Raw genomic sequence first — 22843 nt, forward strand, 5'->3', positions numbered from 1 at the left:
GAGACACCAGTCATTCCAAATGCTGAAAAATGCTTGTAATATACCGTAATAACTGTGAGCTTGACTCATTTCATCAGATCGGAGTCCCACACTGGGGACTGCTGCACCGGAGAGACATGTTTACTGAAATCCCACTTTCTCCACTGCCACCTCCCGTTCCAGGAAGAACAACTATTATCTGGTTGGCCTTGCCAATTTCTGTTTTATATTTTAGGTCATTAATATGGATGCTTATAACACACATGTTTCCGACTCATTCTGAATTCATTCCAGTGCAAAGCGATGGAAATAATGCCCTTTCTCCTTACCTTAGATTAGATTGAAAATGAACTATTACTGAAAGAAAGGGACTTAAGAATAGAAGATTCTGTCTCCATTCCTGGCAAATTTCTCAAATTGATTTTCCCAAAACCAATGATATGAGATGGGGAAAAGGTGCTAGTTACAATCCCCTGTGAGAAGTCGTCTGGGCTTGTAGCAACGGGGATAGGTGAGTGGCCCAGCTTCAGGAGCTGCCCAAACTTTCTCCTAACATGAAGATGGAAAATCAACCGGCTGTTCCAGGCTCTCTTCTCCAGCTTCTTTTAAGTTGAGCCTTGATTCCTCAAGTTCAGAAATCTGATTTTCCCAAATATTGATCCAGCCCCAGATTAGTGATTCATAGCTGAGCTTAGAAGTCAGGGTCTTTTGGATCCAGATCATTTGACTTCAGTCCCCCTGCCTGTTCTGATGGGGCATCCCGCCTTCCTGGTGGGAACCCACATGCAGGTGCAACAAGAGGTTACAGAATGGCTTCCAAAGAATGGGGGGGCAGGATAGGCCCCAGGGTAGGACAGGCCATGTGGAGAAAGCTGACAGTGGACAGCAGGACCCATTTGACTAAAGGTCAGGAGCTAGAGTCCAGTTCCATGGCAGGCCAGGGATGGGGGAATGGCAAGAAATAACTAGGGCCCCACTCAGAACTAAGATAGGAACAAAACAGAAACTGTCTCAGGAAAACAGCAGAAGCCAGGTTAGAAAAACTGGGTACAGGGCATGCTGGAGGGGCCCACCACAAGTATTAACCTCCAACTGAGTTTCAGAGCAGTCTGTCTATTCCAGTTCTTTCGATCTAGGGTGAGAGCAGAGAAGAGCCTGTAGGTGGAGCCAAGTGGCTGCCAGCCTTAGGGCTGAGAGGAAAAGCAGGGGCACTGAACTAGGCTGGTCACTGCAGTGCCAACACCAGCCCTAGGAGTTCAAATTCTTTTCTACATATTTTTTCTTGACTGTTCTAAAATGTGCTGTTGATTCTGTTTTACCTCTGGAAGACTTTCCCAGAGATGGCTTGAGGGACGGCGACCATACAATTTACCACCCAAACATGGACACTTGAAAGTAAAAGGAAGAACTGTTAATAATTATGCCAGTACAACAGTCATAAACCAGGACTAACCCAGGCCAACCTGGACATGTGGTCACCCTAGCTTGAGACCAAGCACTCAGGACTCAGACACGCCTGAGCACAGCTGGCAGAGAGTGAGATCATCTTGCTAGGGTTGTTTACAGGAGAGGCCAGGGGACTCCTGGGAAGTAACTCACTCTAAGGGAAAAGTCAAAGGACACAAACTGGGTTCAATGACATCAAGACAGGGCCAAAGGGGAGGGATGTTGCTGTCCAGTGTTGGCTGCACCCAACATCCTGTGACACAGGTTCCATGGCTTTAAAAAGCCAGTGAAACTAAAAAGAGTTGTTGTTTTTAAATTTCCATGGGGCATTAAAGATTCAAGGGTTAGCAAAATCATGTGACAGCAATTTCAGCAGCAACAGAGAAGGTACAGTTGGCATAGCAGTTGGGTGGGACATCAGTAGGTAGTCACAGCACCTTCGGTGGGTGTCAGCATGATGTCAGCCCGATCCAGGGTGGGGCAATGCTTGGAGATATTATCTCAACAAGCAAGAACTAGAGAGCCAAAGACAGTGGTGCTTGGTCTTGTATCTCAGAGTATACAGGAGGTCATCCGTGAGGACTCATGAACTATTATAAGGAATAGGAGGGGCTGCAGTGTCACATAGTGGATAGAGGAAGAACCAGAGAAATGTTATTTCATAAAAGATGCTTATTCTGACATTAATTTTAGCCCAAAGCTGATGATACCTGGGAAACTTAAATATTTCTTCCATCACAGTGTGAGGCCCTCACTGATGTTGTCTAAGATAGGAAACCTTCTTAACTTAGGGCCACTCAGTTCATATCAGTAGTTTTATGGTCTAAAGTAGGGACAAACTACCAAAATATATACATCCAATGATACTTGCATTTATAAAATAATGCAGAAAAATGTTGGCACATGCTATAGAAACACATAATATAGAAACATTTTCCAAAAATTCTAAACTTTTGCTACCTCTTAAAGAATGGCATCTACTGATTCTCTCTGATATCAAACTGATTAGTGTTAGTCTTTCAACAATTTGAAATTACATGCTGCTTTGAAATAAAATGACTCACTCACCAAATGGCTAAGATGAAAAAGACAGACTGAGCTAGAATTCTAACACGGAGCCAGTGGGAGTGTGGACTGGTATAACCTCCTTGGAAATTGGCAGTCTCATTAAGGATGAACATTTGGACTTCTACTCCTAGTATATACCCAACAGCAATGTATACATATGTTTACCAAAAGGCATGAACAAGAATGTTTATAGCAGCACTATTCCTAATAGCCCAACAGTGGAAACTACCCAATGTCTATCCACAGCAGATGAGATGAATGAATTCCAGTATATTCAAACACCGAAATACTGTCATGAAAATGAACAGGTACAACCACACACAACAACATGAACAAATCTCACAAACATAAAGCTGAGCAAAAGAAGCCATACACAAAAAATTCCATTTATTTACAATTCCTAAGCAAGCAAAATTAAGCGATAGTGTCAGAAGTCAAAACATAGCTATCTTTGAGGGGGATAGTGGACGGAGACATAAAGGAGGCTTCGGGGGGCTGATAATGTTCTAATTCTTGATCTGGGTTCTAGTTACATGGGTATGAAATTTTACTGAGCTTATCATTTGTCACTTCTGCTACATTCAAGCTAATCCCTAAGGCCAGTCGATATTCAGGAGGAGGAGTATTATATTCAACCTCCTAACAAGGCATGACAAAGTCACACTGCAGAAGAGCATTTGGGATGAGTAAAAGTGTTATGGAAAATACAATCTATTCCAATTATAGAACCAATGGCATTTTAAATTTTAAGTGATATTTTAACTAAATTTTGCAATCTACTCTAATTATCCAGCATCATTCTTGGGAAAAGCAGAAATCTTGGGAAGGTAAAGAAGAAAATAAGAGCAACCAAAGCACACAAGACCAGAAAGGATGGTGCTATTTGGGTCACATGCATTTCCCGGACTAATAACTGTGACCAGAGGAATAGAGTACATGTATGGTTCAGTCCCAGCCACATGCCCAACAAGACCACATGAAATGGGAAAGGGGCAATTCGCCAAAGAGATAAACAATGGGAAAATGACATATAGACGTCTACTGCAAATGTCATATACTATATCTGATGGCCATCACAAGAGAAATTCTTAAACTCGCCGTGTCAAAAATGAGGAAGTATGTTTTCTCCAAGTTGCATTTAACTCTAAGATTCCAGTGTTCTCTCCCTAACACACATGTCAAATCCATTAGTATTAATATTAAAATATTTTTAAAATAGAGATCTATTGTAAAACATACATCCAAGTGTACCTACTGATGGCACTCATGTTTCACTTCCCTTTGAGTATCTCTCAAAACATTCCTGTCTGTGAACATGTGTTAACACTTTTTTGTCTGGTAGTTTGGATAAATTTTCCACATTGTTTTGACCACATACATTTCTGTTAACAGCCATGAGTCACACACAAAAAATCAACTACAGACTACAGGTGTGGCAGGCTGAAATTAAGTTCCCACTCCTCCTCTCAGGAAAGAATCTGGGGGTTAGAGAGAAACCAGGTTACTATGATGCCATTAAGCAGATGGCTCAGCCAGAGGCCTTGTTAGTTTATGTGGGACCCTCAATAATGAAGGGACCAAGCCAAGCAGAGAATGTTTTAGCATAATAAAGCCAGAACGCTTTGCAAGAAGTAGACTTAAACTCATGTTATTAGAAGAAATAAACATTTCTCTCATAGACTATGTACTATAAGTGGGCAAGCTTTTTCTGTAAAATATCAGACAGTAAACATTTTAGGTTTTGCAGTCTATACAGTCCCTATTGCCACTACACATCTCTACCATTATGGCACAGAAGCAACCATAAATACTTAAACAAATGAGTATGCTTGTATCCCAATAAAACTTTACAAAAACAGGCCTGTGGGATCTGGTTGATGGGCCAAAGTTTGCCAACCCCTGAACCAAACCAAAAACCAAAAACAAACAAACAAACGCTACATCGCAGAAGTGAGATGTGTTTGTCCTCAGGTAGAGAAAGAAAAAGCCTGGACACAGTCCTGTTGGAGAGAACAAACAGCAGTTGAATAGTCCAGCTTACCCAGCCCCTCCCCCCTCCTGCCCTGGGACCAGAGCCCGCTTTTCCTCTCCTCTCTGCAGAATTGGCAGGACTACGACAGATTGAGACTGTTGGCATCCCGCTGAGGCCAGAGGTGGCAGAATGCACAATACTCCAAGGAGCTGGGAGTTAATTTCGGGGGGGGGGGGGGCAGGCAGGGCATGTTCTGAGGACATGGCAGGGACACCTGGTGCTGAAAATGAAAGGATCTGTAGAGACAACACTGGGAGAAGCGGAGAGGAGGCACGAGTTAGGAAGCGAGGGCATATCAGCTTCCTGAGGCCCACCAAGAGAGCACTGTTGCCCTGTGTCGTAGAGATAGGAATTACCTTACCACAGCCCAGGTCCTAATCTTTCTTTGAATCCTCTCTTAAATCCTTCAGAAAAAAAGCTCTTAAGCCCACCACAAGGCCCTGCTTCATTTCCTGCCACTCTCCACCTCACTCAGTCAGCTTCTCCCGTCCTGGCCTCCTTGCTGCTCCTTGAACACACCCAATACATTCCCACCTCAGGGCCTCTGTACCACCTTGCTCTTCAGACAGATCGAAAGCTCTTCCCCTAAACATTCAAATGGTTCACTCTCTTCATTTGGGTGTTTCTCAAACGACATCTCCTCAAAGATGCCTTCTTTGACTTTTCTGTCTAGAATAGCATCCTCATCAGGCTCCACTTGTTTTAATTTTTCTTCACAGCACATATCACTACCTGACCATCTCCCCCAACAGCATGTGAGCCTCGTAAAGGTAGGGACTTTGTTTAGTTCGTTCCAGCATTCCAAGCACTTTGAATAGTACCTAGGATACAGATGGTGCTCAATAAATATTTATCAAATGAATGGATGAATCAAGTCCAATATGTCTGTTACGGCTAATTTTATGGGCTTACAGTGCCCAGATATTTTGTCAAATGTTATTCTGAATGTTCCTATGAGGGTGTTTATTTGTTTTTTAATTTTTATTTATTGATTTTGAGAGAGGGGAGGGGGAGAGAGAGGAAGGGAGAGAGAGAAACATCAATTTGTTGTTCCACTTATTTATGCATTCATTGGTTGATCCTTGTATGTGCCCTGATGGGGGATCGAACCCACAACCTTGGCATGGGGGGAAGGGGTGCAATGCTCTAACCAGCTGAGCTACCCAGCCAGAGCTCTGTGGGGGTGTTTTTGAATGGGATTAATATTTAAATTAATGGGCTTGAAATAAAGCTGACTCCCCTCTATAATGTGGGTGGGCCTCATCCAATCAGTTGAAGGCCTGAATAGAACAAAAAGGCAAGAGGGCATTTTGCATCAGACAGCCTTTGGACTTCATATGCAACATCAGCTAGTCCTGGTTCTACCACAGACTGACTGCCTTTGAACTCCAACCAAAACTCTTTAATGAGTCTCCCGTCCCCCAGCCTCCCTCACAGGATTTTGGACTCACCAAGCCTCCACAACAGCGGAGGCCAATTCCTCAAATCTCTTTATGTATATCTCCATGGGTTCTGTTTCTCTGGGGAACCCTGACTAACGCAGTCGAAGTCAAACTGCTATCTTCTGTCCTGACGAATTCTTTCTAGTAGCTCTACATACACTGATTTTCACAACATGAGTCAGGGAGCTGACATTTCTGCATATTTTTGTCAGCGCTGCAGGTAATATTGCTCCAGGTGACTTCCTTCCCCATGACCAGAAAAACGGGGACTGGGGAATGGAGGGAGAGAACAACCAAACACATTTTTGAAAGATTACAGCTGATCACGTAAGAAACACCAGTGCTTGGAACCATCTGGAGACTTTATCTTCCCCTCATACAATATTATCTCATTCATATTTGGTGAACAGGAAGATCGAGCTACACCCTAACCCGTCTAGATCCTGGAATGGTAAAGGACATAAAATATCAAACATACAATGTATCTTTATAGTCTATATTTTTAGCCATCTCCATAGTACTTGTATGACTAGATATGACCATAATTATAAAGTCTACGGGATGTGCCGTGTTTTGCTCCAGGACAGTGCCCCACCCCCTTCACATGCCCTTAAAACAATTTTTTCAAAAGTAAACAAACAAAACTCCCTACCCTGATACCACCTGGAAGTCCTGGGCACCCGGCAGTGCCGAAGCGCCGGGCAGCCTTTAAGCTCTCCCGCTCCCTCTCGCGCCCCGCCCCCTCCGTTCTCCTAACGGGCGGGAGTAGAGCGCCCTCCCAGCCAATCAAAGTTCAACAGGGCCCAACTCCCGCGCGTCTTTCAAAGGACACCTAGGAACCAATGAGCGTTTAGAGGCCGAGCCAGGGCACCGGGGGGGCGGAGTAAGAAACAGAGTGAGGGGGTGATTGGTTCCTAGAAGACGCCGCGCCCCACCTCACAAAAGGACGTACCAATGAGCTGAGCGGAGGGGCGGGCTCGGCGCGGGGCCGCTGAGACTCTGGTGCAGCTGGAGGGAGACGGTGGCCGGTCGCGACGTGGGGCGGCCAGCGATGAAGCCGGTGAGTCGGGCCGAGGCTTGGAGGAGCGAAGCCGCAGGGACGGCAGCGGGGCCGGCTTCTGGTGCTGGCTCTCCCACTTACTGTATAAGCGATGTCGGTCTATTCTGGACCTCAGTCTTACCCTGCTCCCCAGTTCCTGGGCCCGTGGGCAGCCCGGGTCTGGTGGCGTAATGACTCGCGCAGTAACGGTCCTTGGGCAGGGGAGGTGGCGCTTCCCGGGACCCGCGAGAGCGATGGCTGCGACCGAACAGGGTCGGCGGCGGGCGAGGGGAAGCAGCATTCGCTGTGCGTCTGTCGTGGGCTGTCTGCTATCGCCTGCCGGGTCTTCTAAACCTCGCGACAGCCCCGCCGGAGAGGGCTGAGCCCCGTTTTACTGGGGAAGCTGAGGCTGAGAGAGCTCAAGTGTCTGAGCGTATCAGTCTGCCGGATACCCCAGCCCCAAAAGATGTGGCCGGCGGCCCTGTGCCCCCTGGGGAGCGGTCCTCGCCGTGGACAAGGAAAATGTCATGAAAGACGACTGCCAGCCCCCGCTTGTGGGTGTCGTCGCCACTGCCTCGCCACCCGCCCGCCCCCCAGCCGCCCGGCACCTGGTGCCTCCCCCGAGGTTCAGAATCCCTGCGTCCCGGGAGCGGAAACGCCCGGCTGTGTTAGGGTTTCTAAACCTGTCTGGGAGAACCTGAGTAGGCCACGCAAACTGAAAATCTTGAATCATCAAAACTGCTTTTCAGAGAAAGAAACAGATGCAAGAAGCTGAAGCCCCACCTGACTCACATCTACCGCCAAGGCTGACAACTTACTGAAGGGCCTTCATTTGATTTGAGTTAATAATAACAGGGACAGGGCCAAAGCAACTCAAGGCCACAGCCTAATTTGGCTCTGTAATGTGATCTTGTAACAGGCAAGACCATTGTAGACTATAGCTTCAGAGCTAGAAAGGCCATTAGGTGGTTGCACTTACTAATCCCCATGTTATCATGCGTTGGGACATCAGCTGTCCTTCCCTCCTGTCCTCTTTCTCCACTTGTCCCCAGAAAGGGAAAATGAGTGATCTGATCCTCAAGTTTGGGAGCTGCTGAACACAGGTAGTTCCACCCTTTCTCCCTTCTCTCTGCAGAGTACATTCTGAAGTGCTCTCTGCCACATAGGAGTCTTGGGTTGTCATTGGCTGCCTATGACTGGGTGGATAAATCCAATTCTAGAGTGAAGAATTGACAAGCCCACCAGACCACTGCTTTAAAACAATAATGACACTGTAATAAGACTAATGTATTGACTTCCATTTCCCTGGAAGTGTCTTATCTCTCAGTTGTTTCCAATTAAGGAGTAGAAGAAAGGTATGTTTTTATTGGCCTTATAAAACTCCAACAGTCTGCCATGTAGAAATGATGCCTACAGCATGAAGCTCCAACTCCTTAGATCAGCACACAAAGCCCACTTCAATCTCTCTAGTCCAATGATTCACAAAGTTGAGGGCAGGTTATTCTACCTATACTCCTACCCCAACCAAACTACTAGGCTGTATGGGAGTTATTTTTTGATAAATGGGGTAGGGTAAAACTACATCTCTAGCTTCATCTCCTCTGCTCTGATAATAGTTTCCAAATACACAAGCCCTTTCTCCTTTTGCCATAATAGCCTTAGCTTCTTCCCTATCTGCCTAAAACCTCCTGCTCATCCCTCTAAACCCAGCTAATGCATCTCCTCTGTGAAGCTTTCTCCAGCTCCCTAAGTAGTCAGTCACTCCCTTTTCTGTTCTAAAATGCATAGATTATGCTTCCATTTTAGCACTTAAAATTTCCTTCTGTAATCTGTGTACACATCTGTGTCTACAACTACACTGAAAGTAGGCTATTTATTTTATGGATCTTGGCTCTCCAGAACTTGGCAAATGAAGGTGTCTAAGAAATGTTTGTGAACAAGTGAATAAATCTCACTTTATAGTTGTGAAATACTGAGATCCAGAATAAACTGACATCACTTATACAGCAAGTGGCAGAGCCAACACCAGAAGCCAGGCTTCTTGATTCCCAATCCAACTCTACTACAAAGTGCTGTAATTATTAATAGCATGGTAAATTGCAATAATTTATTGTTATTGCTGATCTCTCTGATACTCCAGATTGAATAAATTGCAAATGTGCATTCAGTGTGTGTTTAAGCAAAGATCAGCTATACTAAGACTATATGTAAATATTCTTCTCTACAGTTATTTAATGTAACTGATTTCTTTTGAAGCCTAGTTCATTGCAAACAAGTGAGTTTGACTCATCAGATGAAGAGCCTATTGAAGATGAACAGACTCCAATTCAGATATCATGGTATGTTAACATTTCTGATCAGTGATGAGCTGAAGTACTTGATGTGTACATCATAATCTTTGTAGCATGAATTACACCTATTGAAAATATTTAATGATTCTCTTACACTGATTGTAATTCTAATCTTTGCGAGACTGTCTAACTCCATGGTTTATTTAATATCTATGATAAAATTAGGCTCTTTTGCCTGGAGGGGTGGGGGGGGTCCTTTATACATTGAGAAAACCACAGTAGAAACAAGTAAGGAGTTGAGATCGGATTGGAATGATCTCCCATTTAGTACCAAAACCTACTTATTCTTTTATGACAAAAGAATAGTGTACCAAATGGTGCGATAGTTCATTGGTTCTCATTTAGTCAAATCCTAGAACTACTTGCCACAGGAACATGTCAATCAGCAGACCATTTAAGATAAAAGCCACATTACCATAGATACAATAACAGATAAAAATGTTTCTACAGAAAAATCAACTTCCAGATCTTGGCAGTGACTTATGGTTACACCAAGTTCTCTACAACCAGCAATCAGATTCTTTCTTTCTTGCTGTAAATGTAATCATTGCTTTATTTAAGAAAGCCATTCCCTCCCTGGCCGAATAGCTCAGCTGGTTAGAGCATCCTCCCCATACACCAAGGGTTCCATCCCTGGTCAGGGCACATACAAGAATCAACCAATGAATGCATAAATAGGTGGGACAACAAGTCAGTGTTCTCCCTTCTCTATCTCTATCTCTCTTCCTCTCTATCTAAAAGAAAGAAAGCCCTTCCCTACTGTAGAAAGAGAAAAAAATGTAAGTGTTGTCCCTAAAGTTTTTTGTTCTGCCATCAAATAGCAATTATTTTTCATTGCCCCTTCTAACCCCCCTTTAAAACTCAAAAATTCATCAAATTTTCAGTCAGGTGGTGTTTATATGTTGTCCCTTGTTTTCCTCTAAACTCATTTTCTGTCTTGCAAGTCAGGTAAGCCTCTGCCACCACCACCACCCCACCCCCCAAGTCCCTGAGTACTGCAAACTGGAAATATGGTTTTTTGAAATTATTTCATTTTAACCAAAATCCATTACTACAAAAAGTGGGTGGCCTGTGATTTTTTTTTATCATGAAATTGTATGTTTAAGGAGATCCTACAAAGAAATCTTAAAATAGTAATGTGTAATGAATGCTGGGGATGAAATTGTCAGATGGTCATTTTCCAGCTTATTTCCTAAGGTTATTAAGAAAAACTATCAGGTAATATACCACCGGGTAACTTAAGTACACTTTATGTTAGCCGTAGGCATTCTAGGCATTATTATCTTTAAGGTATGTTTAAATTAACTTGCCACTTTTTAGGACTTAAATTGTAACAAAGCGCCCGGCCGGGTGTGGCTCAGCGGTTGAGCCTTGACCTGGGATCCAGGCAATCAGGGTTCGATTCCCGGTCAGGGCACATGCCCGGGATGTGGGCTTGATCAATGACTCTCTCATCATTGATGTTTCTATCTCTCTCTCCCTCTCCTTTCCTCCCTCTGAAATCAATAAAGATATATTTAAAAAAAAAAAAAAAATTGTAACAAAGTAAATGATAGGTCTCTGTTTCAAAACTTCCATTCTTTCTAGGCCTTTTTGTGACCAACACATTGATATTTAACTATGAATTTTTGTTTTGTGACTACTATAAACCTTTAAAATACCCTTGTTTAGTGGCAAGCACATGCGTTTGTTAAATTGAATTTCCATTTATAACTTTTTATAAACTGAGCTATACTTTATGATAAAGTTTTGTCTTTTCAGGCTACCCCTGTCACGAGTGAATTGTTCTCAGTTTCTGGGTTTGTGTGCTCTTCCAGGTAGGTAACACTACAGTTGGCTTCTTATTGATATACTTAAAGAGTTTTTGGTGTTTAGATTTTTTGTTTGTTTCTGGTCAGCTAACACATTATTCTCTGTACTGTTAGGAAAATGTCATAGGCCATCAGCAGGGGGAACTCACTTTTGGGAGCCTTTATGGTGGGCCATAGATAAAGGAACATAGATCCATGCTTCAAGCCTTCTAGATCCACATTCAGTTTTACATTTCTGACTTACCTCTCTTAGTAAAATTTAAACACTGGGGTACAGTGTGAGGTTGAGGACTATAGCCAGGTACTTGTTACAGAAAGGACACGGAATAAATAATCCTTGCATTAGTAGTTCCTTCAGCTGGGCTCTATAAATCTCTGGATTATATTCCTAAGAATATAATAAGTTGAAATTTACATTCAAAATGGAATTGAAGCATATAAATGATCATGTGGAATGACTTTCTAAAGTAACTATATTGTGTTTAAATATATTAGTTATATATGACCAAAAACTGACTTTTTCACTTGTTTTATTACTACTTGTAGGTTGTAAATTTAAAGATATTAGAAGAAATATCCAAAAAGATACAGGTAGGTGTAATATGAAACAACCATATTAATAGTTTTTTGAAAAATAACACAAAATCTCTTTGTCAGAAAGAAAAATTATAGTCTTTTCTCAATATACCAAATAAATGTTTGATATTTCATAAAATTTCAAACCACAGACTTATTCTAATATGTAAAGAGGTATTTGTGAAGGGCACAGAGAACTCATCATTCACTAAAGTAAACATGATGTTGCTTTTCACCAAATGGTATAGTTATATTATACATAGAAACTGCATTTGGGTTTAGAATGTGTAATTTGGAGGGAGAGAAGTATGTAAACAGGAAACTGATATTGCATTGCCCAGGTCTTTGAACATGCTGTGCTTCACAGACTTGACTATGGTAGCAGAAATTAAGCCTGAACTGGGAACCCGGAGGTAGTAGTGAAATTGTCCATCCCAGATAGAAAATTTAGAGAGCCAGCATCTAGGTGGGAAAGACAGAGTGAGGTCTGATCTTCACATGCCCAAGGATGTTCATACCACTAAAGCTTTGAGCCATAATCCCTCAAATAACCTGATAATCTATCCCAATTTGAAATTTACATATTTCGAGATACTAAAAAACTCAGATTTTCAAAATATTTTATTCTGGTTGGCCTGGAATAAAACAAGGCTACTGGTCCTACCAATGTCCTTATAATACATCAAAATTAAAATATAGTATTGCTTGATTCTGACTGGAAGAGATTTTTTTTTAATCTTAAGTTTTTTTCCTGGTTGTTGCAGTATGTCAGTTTGCTGATGTATGTTCTCTAATTTTTTCCTTACCTACCAAAAAAGACTTAAAGAGGCTAATAGATTAGTTGACCCTTGCAATATTTGTAAAGATTTGCTGATTTAGAGATACCCACCATGGTAGGAAATTTCCAGTTGGAGAATATTTAATGTAAATCACTGGTTCAAGAACCAATCTTGCACATTTTGGAAAGCCCTATTTATTTAGTATCTTCTATAAAAGGGGCTTCCAATATTTTACTAAACCTCTTGTTTTTCAATGGAATCCAATATATGAGCCAGATGACAACGTTTGATGGAGGAGACCTAGAATCCACTTGTAGCAGTTCCTGTGTTTCCTCCTCAGAGTCCTTTCCAAAGAAGTTTGAAAACCACTGTATAATTGTAATTACCCAATGTGTACAAGAGGCAAATAGAAAATTACTTACTCTTAAAAATGGTTAAGTATGTTAACGACAGGTTAAATGCTTTTAGAAGTTCAAAAATATAGCAGTATCATCTCGAGCATCGCTGTCCAGTAGAAATGTAATGAAAGCCACAAATAGAAGCCATGTATATAACTTCACATTTTCTAGTTGTCACGTTAAAAAAGTAAAAACAGGTGAAATTAACTTAATATATTTTATTCAACCTACTATTGCCTAAATAGTATCATTTCAATGGGTTTTGCTTATAAAACAAATTATTAATGAGATAAAGTTTTTGTATTTAATCTTTGAAATTAGATTTATATTTTACACTTAGAAAATCTCAATTTAGACTAGCCACATTTCAAGTACAAATCTAAAGGTTCATGATCAAAGGCACTTTGTACTTAAATGGCTAAATGTCCTTGGATTTAGGAGGTAGGGAGGGAGAGGGGCTCAGAGCAGCCAGAATTATTCATTCACTACGAATCAAATGGTCTATAGTGGATATGCCATGAGGAAGTTCTGTAGAATGGCCTGTGGTACTGTTGCTTGGTTCATATTCATTATAGAGAAACTAGCTAAGTTGCATAATCCTAAGAGAGCTGATGTTTTACTTCCTAGAGACCTAGTCCATAGATTAAATTCATGATGGTGTGGTATGACTATAACAGAATACCAGAGCTCTGGTCCATGGCCAGGCTGGAGACTTCGTATACAATGCTTAGGGTAAAACAAAACGACAGACTGGTGAAGACAGCAAACGTGGTTGGTTTTGTGTGAAGAAAACAGAAAAGAAAAGTGCTATCATTGGACTTCTCAAGAGTTTATTTTGAAACATTAGATGTTTTTAAATTTATTTTAAAGCAGCATATACTGTAAAAAAATTTTCAAGAACAGCAATATAATTGACTCATCTTAAAATTCAGTAAAAAGCATTTTGAATTATAAAGTCAGGTTTAATTTTAATCGCCTTTCATTGCAGATGTTTCTAAATCCTATTTTGTGCTTAGTGACTTGATTTTTACCCTAGTTTGAGGATCAGTATTGTTTTAGGTTATCAGTAAGCTCTTCAAATTTATAGATTATCATTTGTTATTTACTTAGTTTGGCTTAAGAAATGAAATTCCAGCCCTGGCGTGTGCACCAAAAGGTCGCCAGTGGCTCGTGGCCAGGTTGTAGGTTCAATCCCGGTGTGGGGGCGGGGGGGGCGAGAGGTAACCGATCTGTGTTTCTCTCTCCTCCCTACCTCTCTGTCAAAAAACTCAATAAAAACATATTTCAGAATAATAATAATTCCTTTAAAAAAGAAAAATGTAACTCCATATTGTGTGTGTCTGTGTATTTTGGTCTATTGGCAGAAGAATTAAAGAACTATGGCATACAAGACGTATTTGTTCTCTGCACCAGAGGAGAACTGTCAAAATACAGAGTCCCAAACCTTTTGAACCTCTACCAGCAGCACGGAATTACCACTCATCATCACCCAATCCCAGATGGAGGGACTCCCGACATAGCCAGCTGCTGTGAAATAATGGAGGCGCTTGCAATCTGCCTTAAAAATAACAGAAAAACCTTAATACAGTAAGTCTTCCTTTTCTCCATACATTACATGAGAAATGTCCCGGTCAGGAGGATTTCTCGAATTACTGCACCCTTATTCAGTTATTATTTACCTTCGGTTTTGGTGCAAGGATTAAAAAGAAGTAATGCATGAAAAGTACTAGCACAATACCTGACACAGAGCAAGCATTCAGAAATTTGCTATTATTTTGAAAACTAAGGACAATAAAAGTAGATTTTGAAATTTTTAGAATAGGGTTCCAGGCTCTTTTTTCTTTCCTTTTGTCTTACTCCTTTAGTTATAATTTTGGGGCCCTCCCTTCTTAATAAGGTGGCCCATTATTCCCATTAACCTTACTTATTAGCCTTTCAGTTGCTTCCAACAGCAAGAAAGTCAATTTTTTTTAAAAATAGCAAATAATCTCTAAGCAATGAGCAATCTTAAAAATATGACTTGAAAATTACATTTGATTATATGAATTTGCTACCAAGATGAAAGAGGGATTGTCACTGTTTGTCAGATATCTATACATAAGCTGCTGATATGAAAGTTTAAAACAAAAGATGTTAAAAAAGGAGAGAAGAAAAAAGTAGCTTGGAGAAAGGAAGCAGAGAGACGCCCAGCAGTAGTGCCAAGGTGAGAGTGGTGCCATGGGGAAGGGCAGCAGATGCTCTGCCAGGGGTGAGACACAGCAGAGGGCCAGCCACAGGGAGCAAACCAGTGCTTCTCTGTGCCAATGGTACTTTTTGTAGCTTAATAAGCTGCTTAATCCTTTCTGAAACAAGATAGAATATTAAATGCTTTAATACCTCAAAAGCCCTAAAGTCCTGAATTCATTGTGTTGCGCTAAAAAGTATGAGGACTGTACCAAATAACCGATAGTGTTAGGCCACCCAGGGACAGGGCAAACCCAGCCACCCTCTCTTCTTCGGCCTAGAGCTCAGGGGCCCCATGCCAGCAGTTCCTCGTCTGAAGGCAAACCACACCAGTGCGGGGGTCTCTGAGGACACACACCTGTTTGTGGGCAAACTGAACTCAGACATACAGAGAACTACAGCGTGCAGAGTAGGGAATAAAGAACTAGAAACCATCCTACAGTCCACAGTTTGCAAACTTTCTCCAGAGAAACACATAATCTCTCACTGTAAACAGTCACTAATTGCTAGAATAAGTAGTTATCTATGCTAAGTTTTCTAAGTCTAAGTAAAATAGCATTAGATAATTAGATGTAGCTAGTGAAAAATATTTTCCAATTTTTGGACCCTTTTTTCAAACCAATTCTGAGATTTTTTTTTCAAGTAAATCTTTGAAAGATTTACTAAAAAGTTTCTAGAGATCAAACTAGCTCAGATCAGTGAAGCTTATTAATAAATTCCACTCTAACAGGTTCTAGCAAATCAAATGCTCCGATGTTTGAAGAGTACAGACAGGATGGAAAGATGGGTGGGCAGCCTTGCATATGTTAAATGTTTCAGGCTCCCATAAATTAAAGCATCTGATGACTGGAATTTTTCATTGTCCCAGAGCTTTTGAAGGTATCCTAGAGTAACTACTGTTGGGACAAAGACAATTTCCTCTCCATTCTGCCATCTTCAAATGCCCACATTACTAGACAGCTCTCAAGTTTATCCCTCAGAAACAGGCTCTGGTCCAGCTTTTCACTGTCGTCTCCCGATGCTGTCTCACCGTTCTCCTTGGACATTTTCATTCCTTTATAAAGTCAGTGAACACTGCTTGCCTACCATGATATACCATTTCCTAGAGCTGTTGTAACAAAGTACCCCAGACTGGGTAGCTTAAAACAACAAATTTATTCTCTCCCAGTTCTGGAGGCTAGCAGCTCAAAATCAAAACCCACAGCCATACTCTCTCTAAGGCTCTAGATAGAATCCTCCCTTGCCTCTCCCTAGCTTTCGGTGGTGGCTGGCAATCCTTGACATTTCTTGGCTTGCAGCTGCATCACTGCAATCTCTGCCTCTGTCATCATATAATTCTCCCTGTGTGTTTGTGCCTTCACATGGTATTTCCTCTTATAAGGACACCTGTCATGTTAGATTAGGGCCCACTCTAATGACCTCATCTTAACTCGATTACATCTGCAAAGACCCCATTTCCAAATAAGGTCACATTCACAGCACTAGGGATTAGGACTTCAACATGTCATTTTGGGGACATAATTCAACCCGTAACACCATGTCCCAAACTGAATACAGAACATACACTGCGAAGCACAAGCCCCGCCCTGAAGGAACCCACAGCTAACAGCACTACCATGTCAGTGCAATAAAACTTACGCAAGGTGTGTATGAGGCAGCACACAGGGCAGCGGTGGTTTCTGTCGGGGTGCAAAGCATTTTGGGGAATGAAATTGGAGCTGGGTTGTGAAGGATGAATAGGAATCAACCAGCCGGTCAGAGGAGGAAAGATGAGGGGGTAGCAAGAGCTGTAGAGTAGTAGTAATCTTGCAGACAGCCACTGCAGTGTTCTCTCTCTACCTTTCATGGTAGATCCTTGCCTCTGAAGCAGGCTACCTCTGGACACTGAGTAGAAAGCCAGCTGATGAATTCTCCAGAGGTCCGTACCTGTCTGCCCTCTGTCTCACATCCTATCACAAGACATGCATCTACAGCTTCATCTGCAATACACTACAGTAACCGATGTTCAGGATGAGTCATCAGCACCCAGTGAGGTCCAGTGTACCCTCTAAGAAAGTCAGGAAGGTGTAATACATGTGTCAGGGTCTTTGAAAATGATAAAAATGGTTTTGTTGCTTTCAAGGTTAATCTTCATTTTTCTGAGTTCAGTTATGCAGAATTGCTAATGTCTTCACAGTGCTAGCATTAGTTTACTTCTGTGCCAAGCTCTGTTCTAAGCCCTTTCCAGATGTTACCTCATTCAGTCCTCACTATGATGTAGGTACTGTTGCTGTCACCATCTTGTAGGTGAAAAGGCCGAGGCCCAGAGAAGCTAAATAACTTGCTTAGGCTCATGCACCTAATAAATGACAGATCTAGGATTCAACCCAGGCTCTAAACTTCTATGAAACACTACCTCTGTACTCGTTTTAGATGAATGAAGAGGTATTACATGGTCAGCACTTGTCCTGTAACCACTACGGTTTTATTCAGACAGAGGAAGATAATCCAATGGCAACTGGTAAAATAGTCTGATTTCTATCTATTTAGTAACAAGTTCCACTTCTCAGATGTAGATCCTGGAGTTTAAAGGTCACTAAAAAGGCCTTGCCTACTTGACCCTTAGAGGTGTTCAGAATATCTAACAAATAAATAAGCACTTTGCTCTTTATCAATTCAAAAATCCTATTTCGGTGTGCAAGGTACTGTGCTAGGCACTAGAGTTAGAAATAGATGGCAGAAAGAGCAAGGCTGTAGTTGTAATTGTTGGGATGGAATGAAAATATACAAATCTCAAAACTGTACTTTCCTTTCAGCTGTTATGGAGGAGTTGGGAGATCTTGTCTTGGTAAGAAATATGTTTTCATTATTCAGTATTTTTTAACTTGAAAGTTAAACTGCTTCTGGGCCATATGCTCATGGTATGAAAATGAAACGAAGCACAGTATAAGTCCGCTACGACCCGTCCGTTTAGTTAAGGCCCTAAGTTTGGTGTTCCCCAGGAAGCTGAGGTGGGAGTGGGAGGTGTTTTCAGCATTGTTTTGGAGAATTCTGTAAAACATAATTTACAAGTCTTGGCACCTGCATTCTTGTGTTTTGTTTTGTTTTCTAATGTTACTCCTATGCAGGTGTTATGATACCAACAGTAACTTCTAAATAATATCCACCTGTAACATAAGTATGAAAACCAAAGTTAATTACCATCTGTTAACTTTAAACTTTTTTAAAAATGTAGTAGGGGGAAAAACAGTTAATAAAATGCCACACTGGAGTAACAGTTTTTCCTTTTAGTATTGGACAGTATGGAAATTAAAAACTTTTGTGTTTCAAAGAAACACCAGCAAAATTAAGACAACCCCCAGAGTGGGGAAAATATTTGCAAACCATATATCTGATAAGGGACTCACCTAGAATATATAAAGAACTCTTACAACTCAATAAAAAGACAATCCAATTTTTAAAAAGAGAAAAGATCTGAATAGATATTTCTCCAAACAAACTATACAAATGACCACTAAGCACATGAAAAGATAGATGTTCAGCATCACTAGTCATCAGGGAAATGCAAAACAAAGCCACAATGAGATACCACACAACACCCATTAGGATGGCTATTATCCATAAAAAGGGAAAATAAGCATTTGCTAGAATGTGGAGAAATTGGAACCCTCGTACATTGCTGGTGGGAATGTAAAATAGGGCAGCTGCGTTGGAAAACAGTCTGGCAGTTCCTCAGTTAAATACAGTTACCACACGACCCAGCAATTCCACTCCTCAGTATATACCCAAAATAAATTAAAATGTTATGTGCACACAAAAACTTATACATGAACGTTTATAGCATCATGATTCATAAGAACCCCAAATGGAAACAACCCAAATGTCCATCAGTTGAAAAATAAAATGTATATCCATACAATGAAATATTCATCCATAAAAAGGCACGTGCCACTATATGTATGAGTCTTGAACACATTATGCTAAGTGAAAGAAGCTAGTCACAAAAGACAACATATGATTCCATTTATTAAAAAATGTCTAGAATAGGCAAATGTATAAAGACAGAAAGTAGATTATTGGTTGCTTAGGGCAGGACAGGGTTTGGTAGGGGGAATGATAACAAAAGGTTACAGGGCTTCCTTCTGAGGCGATGAAAATGCCCTACAACTGACTGGTGATGGCTGCACATACCTGTGAATACACCGAAAGCCACTGGCTTGTATACTTTAAATTATATACTTATACGACATATGGATTATAACTCAATAAAAGCTATGTAAAAAAAATGAAGCCAGTATTAAACTTTAATTCAACCAGTCACTTAAAATCATAATTTAAGCCCCACTGGGCGTGGCTCAGCAGTTGAGCATCGACCCAGGATCCAGGAGATCGAGGTTCAATTCCCGGTCAGGACACATGCCCGGGTTGCGGGCTCCATCCCCAGTCGGGGGCGTGCAGGAGGCAGCCGATCAATGACAACTCTCTCGTCATTGATGTTTCTCTCTCTCTCTCTCTCTCTCTCTCTCTCCCCCCCTCCTTCCTCTCTCTGAAATCAATAAAAACATATTTTAAAATATCTGTTAAAATCACAATTTAACTGTCAAAAAAACACATAGTAAGGCCTCAGACTTTTAATTCATTTCAAACAATTACACCAAACTTAGTCTTCTGTACCAACATAAATCTAATTAAATATAAAATACTCTACCCTATCATTAATTACTTAATAATATACTATTTTTCTATCATGTTCTATTAGTAGCCGCTTGTCTCCTACTATATCTGTCTGACACAGTATCACCACAGCAAGCCATAGACAGCCTGAGAGACCTAAGAGGATCTGGAGCAATACAGACCATAAAGGTAAGGAGGTTGACTGTTTTTGTGCAGGTGTGATTAGGTGGCAGATGGTTAGAAAAACAGTGTAATTCATCACTGTGGGGAAAGAAACAAATGTCTCCTTCCCTCCTCTGGTTCTTTTTGGCTGGTTGAATGACCAAATCAACATGGGACAGATTGACAGGAGAAAATGAAATTTAACTCTGTGCTCATGGGAGCCACATACACACGAGTCAGAGGCTCCGTATGCAGGAGAGATTCAGAGATAAATGGGAAATTACATGTATATTTGACATTCTGAGCTGGGGATGAGGAAAGGCCGTTGGCTTCAGAAGGCATTGCAGGGAGAGCACATGTTCAGTTATCAGTAGTTTGCCCTGCCATATAGGTGGGTTATCTCCAATAATCTCTTATTACAGGCAAGGCCCCTACTTCAGATCCCTCTAGATAGTTGGGGAGGAGGGTGGCAGAGGTTTCTCTTGAGCCCACAGGGTCTTGGTTGCCTTTAGCTCAAAATAACCCATGTACCACTGACACACATCTTGGGGTGGCTGGTTCTGAACCCCTATATTATCAAAAAAGCAATGAAAATCAAAGCATTCTATTATTCATATATCACCTGTTTATATTTTGATTTTTTTTAAATTTACTTTAAAATATAACCTGGGTGTCTACAAAAGTTCACAGTACTGCAAACAAAATAATGAAAAAATTTGAACTTCCCGGTTTACTCTTCCAAGATCTACAACTGTTCCGTTTTTGCCCATTCCGTTCTGGGAGTGAATCCTCTCACTTGGAAAAATGAGATGGTTACTATAAACTTGGTAGTTTCTTGGGTAGATTTTTACCCAAAAGGTCTAATGAAATGATCCTATTATATCACCCAAAAACTTAATATAGATAGCTGACCGTAATACAAAAAATATAAAGCAATGCCATTATCTTTCACTGCGGGTAATCAAAGTGGTGTTTTCCACATTGACTTCCCTTTAACACTTCAAAAACACTGCAGTCGGTAGCAATGCCCAAGGATATTATAATATATTAACCATATTGCTGAAAAGACTAATTTCACTTTATTTGTAGCTCTGTAAAGCTCAATTAGGAGCAGGCACTGAAGAATCCTGACCTTTAGGTGGCTCCCTGAGCTGGACAGTCCATCTTCCCAGGGTGCAAGTCTAACCAAGTGTAATGGATGTGAATTATTATAACTGATAAATCCACCAAGCAGCCTGACTCCCAGTGCTCAAATAAGGCCATTCACAAAACAGGCCATACAGGATCCCCTTCACTGCACAGGTTCTGAAAATAGAGCTCCCTTTATTACTAAGATCAAATGATCCTGCAAATTCAAGATGTTCTCAAGTCTCTCTTTGAAACAAAACAAAATGCACAAACATAGGCATATATGTATATATGTATGTACATGTTTTATATCTTTAATCTTGGAATTAAGCCCTTGTTAGGATGGACTGTCAATTTATCACCTCAACCTTCTGCAAATAGGTTTTCCCCCGTTAGCACTAATTTCAACTCCTCAGTGATGAGATGAAATGAGATTATTGGCAGAGAAGCATATCCTCTAGGAAGCTATTAAAACTCCAAATAAATTTAAACTTTTTTTAAAAATTTGCTTAAGATTTGTGATATTATCTACTATGAGCATTCCAAATGGATTGTTACCTAAAAAAGTGAAAAAATAGGCCTTCTATAAATTCAGAAATAGATTTTCTTGAAGATACCAAAGTGAATTGGTACAGAAAGTGCTTTCTCCTCCCTACTTACACCCTCCCCCCAGGGGAAGATACACTAGCAAAAAGAATGCCTTCATGGACTATTTTTAGTCTTATTTGCTCCTGCCAGTAAAGGGAGAAAGGATTTTTACAGATTTATAAAACATTCGTGTTTCAAGCTACCTTCTGATTTTTAGAGATTTTTAAAGCAATAGTTTTCACACTTTATGCTTCTTTATTGGAAGATAAATGCTTACCCCAAAGGATGTGGAATTGTTCTTAGCAAAAGTTTCGGACTTCTGATTCCTACCAGCATTAGGACTACTCTGGGAGGTAGTTTTCTACAATGTATTTCAGCACGTCTTTTCTTTTTTCAGCAATATAATTATCTTCATGATTTCCGGGACAAACTAACTGCACACCTGTCATCAAGAGATTCACTATCAAGATCTGTATCTAGATAAAAAAGAATTTCTAACAGCATATATAGGACCATGTCTGATATCTGAGTTTAATATAATTTGAAGTGAAACCAATTGTTACCAACTTGAATGTAAATGTGTATGTGCGGATATTCCTAAAAGCTTTTATTGACAAATTTCATTGTGTCTCTTGCATCTCTTATAGGAGATAGAAAAATTTCTATAGTTTCCCTTTTTAGAAATGAACTGGCTGCTCTGGTATATTTCCCCTGAAAAAAAAGAGTATGGGAAAAATATTTGGTTGCGTATTTTTATTATTTACTACACTTTTACCTCATTTTACTATTTGTAACTATTGGGTGGCATATAACATACTATTAAGTGTGCAAATTGGTGTATGTACCCAAGCTAAAATTATTCCTTTATTCCTCCCAAAGTCGCTCCCATTTTTTCTGCTTCACAGATGTATGTGAGGGACCCTAGGAATCATCTAGTCACCTCCCCCCAATACTGAGCCATCCCCAACAGCTGTTTATCCAACATTTGCTTGGACTTTTTCAGACAAGGAATTCTTGGTTCAGACAGCTGCCCATTTTTCATCCTAGAAACTACACGAATGAATTTAATCCCTTTCACACTTATTGTATAAAGTACTTATCTACAGATTAACAATCTCCAATTCTCTCGCTCCTACACCTTACCCAATGTTCCTGAACATGTCTTCTT

At 40.7% G+C, this 22843-nt stretch overlaps 1 protein-coding gene across 2 annotated transcripts; it reads left to right on the forward strand.

Moving 5' to 3' along the window:
* Positions 1 to 6943: 6943 nt before the first annotated feature.
* Positions 6944 to 22406, forward strand: CDKN3 (cyclin dependent kinase inhibitor 3). 2 transcript variants are annotated; one of them, XM_081158630.1, is made up of 8 exons: positions 6944 to 7027; positions 9263 to 9345; positions 11119 to 11174; positions 11715 to 11759; positions 14286 to 14508; positions 17940 to 17971; positions 19883 to 19986; positions 22073 to 22406. In XM_081158630.1, exons 1-8 carry the CDS (start codon positions 7019 to 7021, stop codon positions 22157 to 22159), a joined length of 639 nt encoding a protein of 212 aa, XP_081014756.1. In that variant the 5' UTR covers positions 6944 to 7018; the 3' UTR covers positions 22160 to 22406. The 2 variants fall into 2 exon arrangements, with proteins under 2 accessions (XP_081014756.1, XP_081014757.1); XM_081158631.1 differs by lacking the exon at positions 6944 to 7027 and having other exon boundaries at positions 9276 to 9345; positions 11105 to 11174.
* The last annotated feature ends 437 nt before the right edge of the window (positions 22407 to 22843 follow it).

Source organism: Miniopterus schreibersii (genome assembly GCF_964146895.1).
Source record: "Miniopterus schreibersii genome assembly, chromosome: 1".
In the NCBI taxonomy this organism is placed as follows: domain Eukaryota; kingdom Metazoa; phylum Chordata; class Mammalia; order Chiroptera; family Miniopteridae; genus Miniopterus; species Miniopterus schreibersii.

What these genes read in the sequence shown, in the direction of transcription:
- CDKN3 (XM_081158630.1), top strand. An exon ending in AAATATCCAAAAAGATACAG is followed by an intron (nt 11,760 to 14,285) that starts GTAGGTGTAATA and finishes GTCTATTGGCAG; the next exon opens with AAGAATTAAAGAACTATGGC. An exon ending in AGTTGGGAGATCTTGTCTTG is followed by an intron (nt 17,972 to 19,882) that starts GTAAGAAATATG and finishes ATGTTCTATTAG; the next exon opens with TAGCCGCTTGTCTCCTACTA.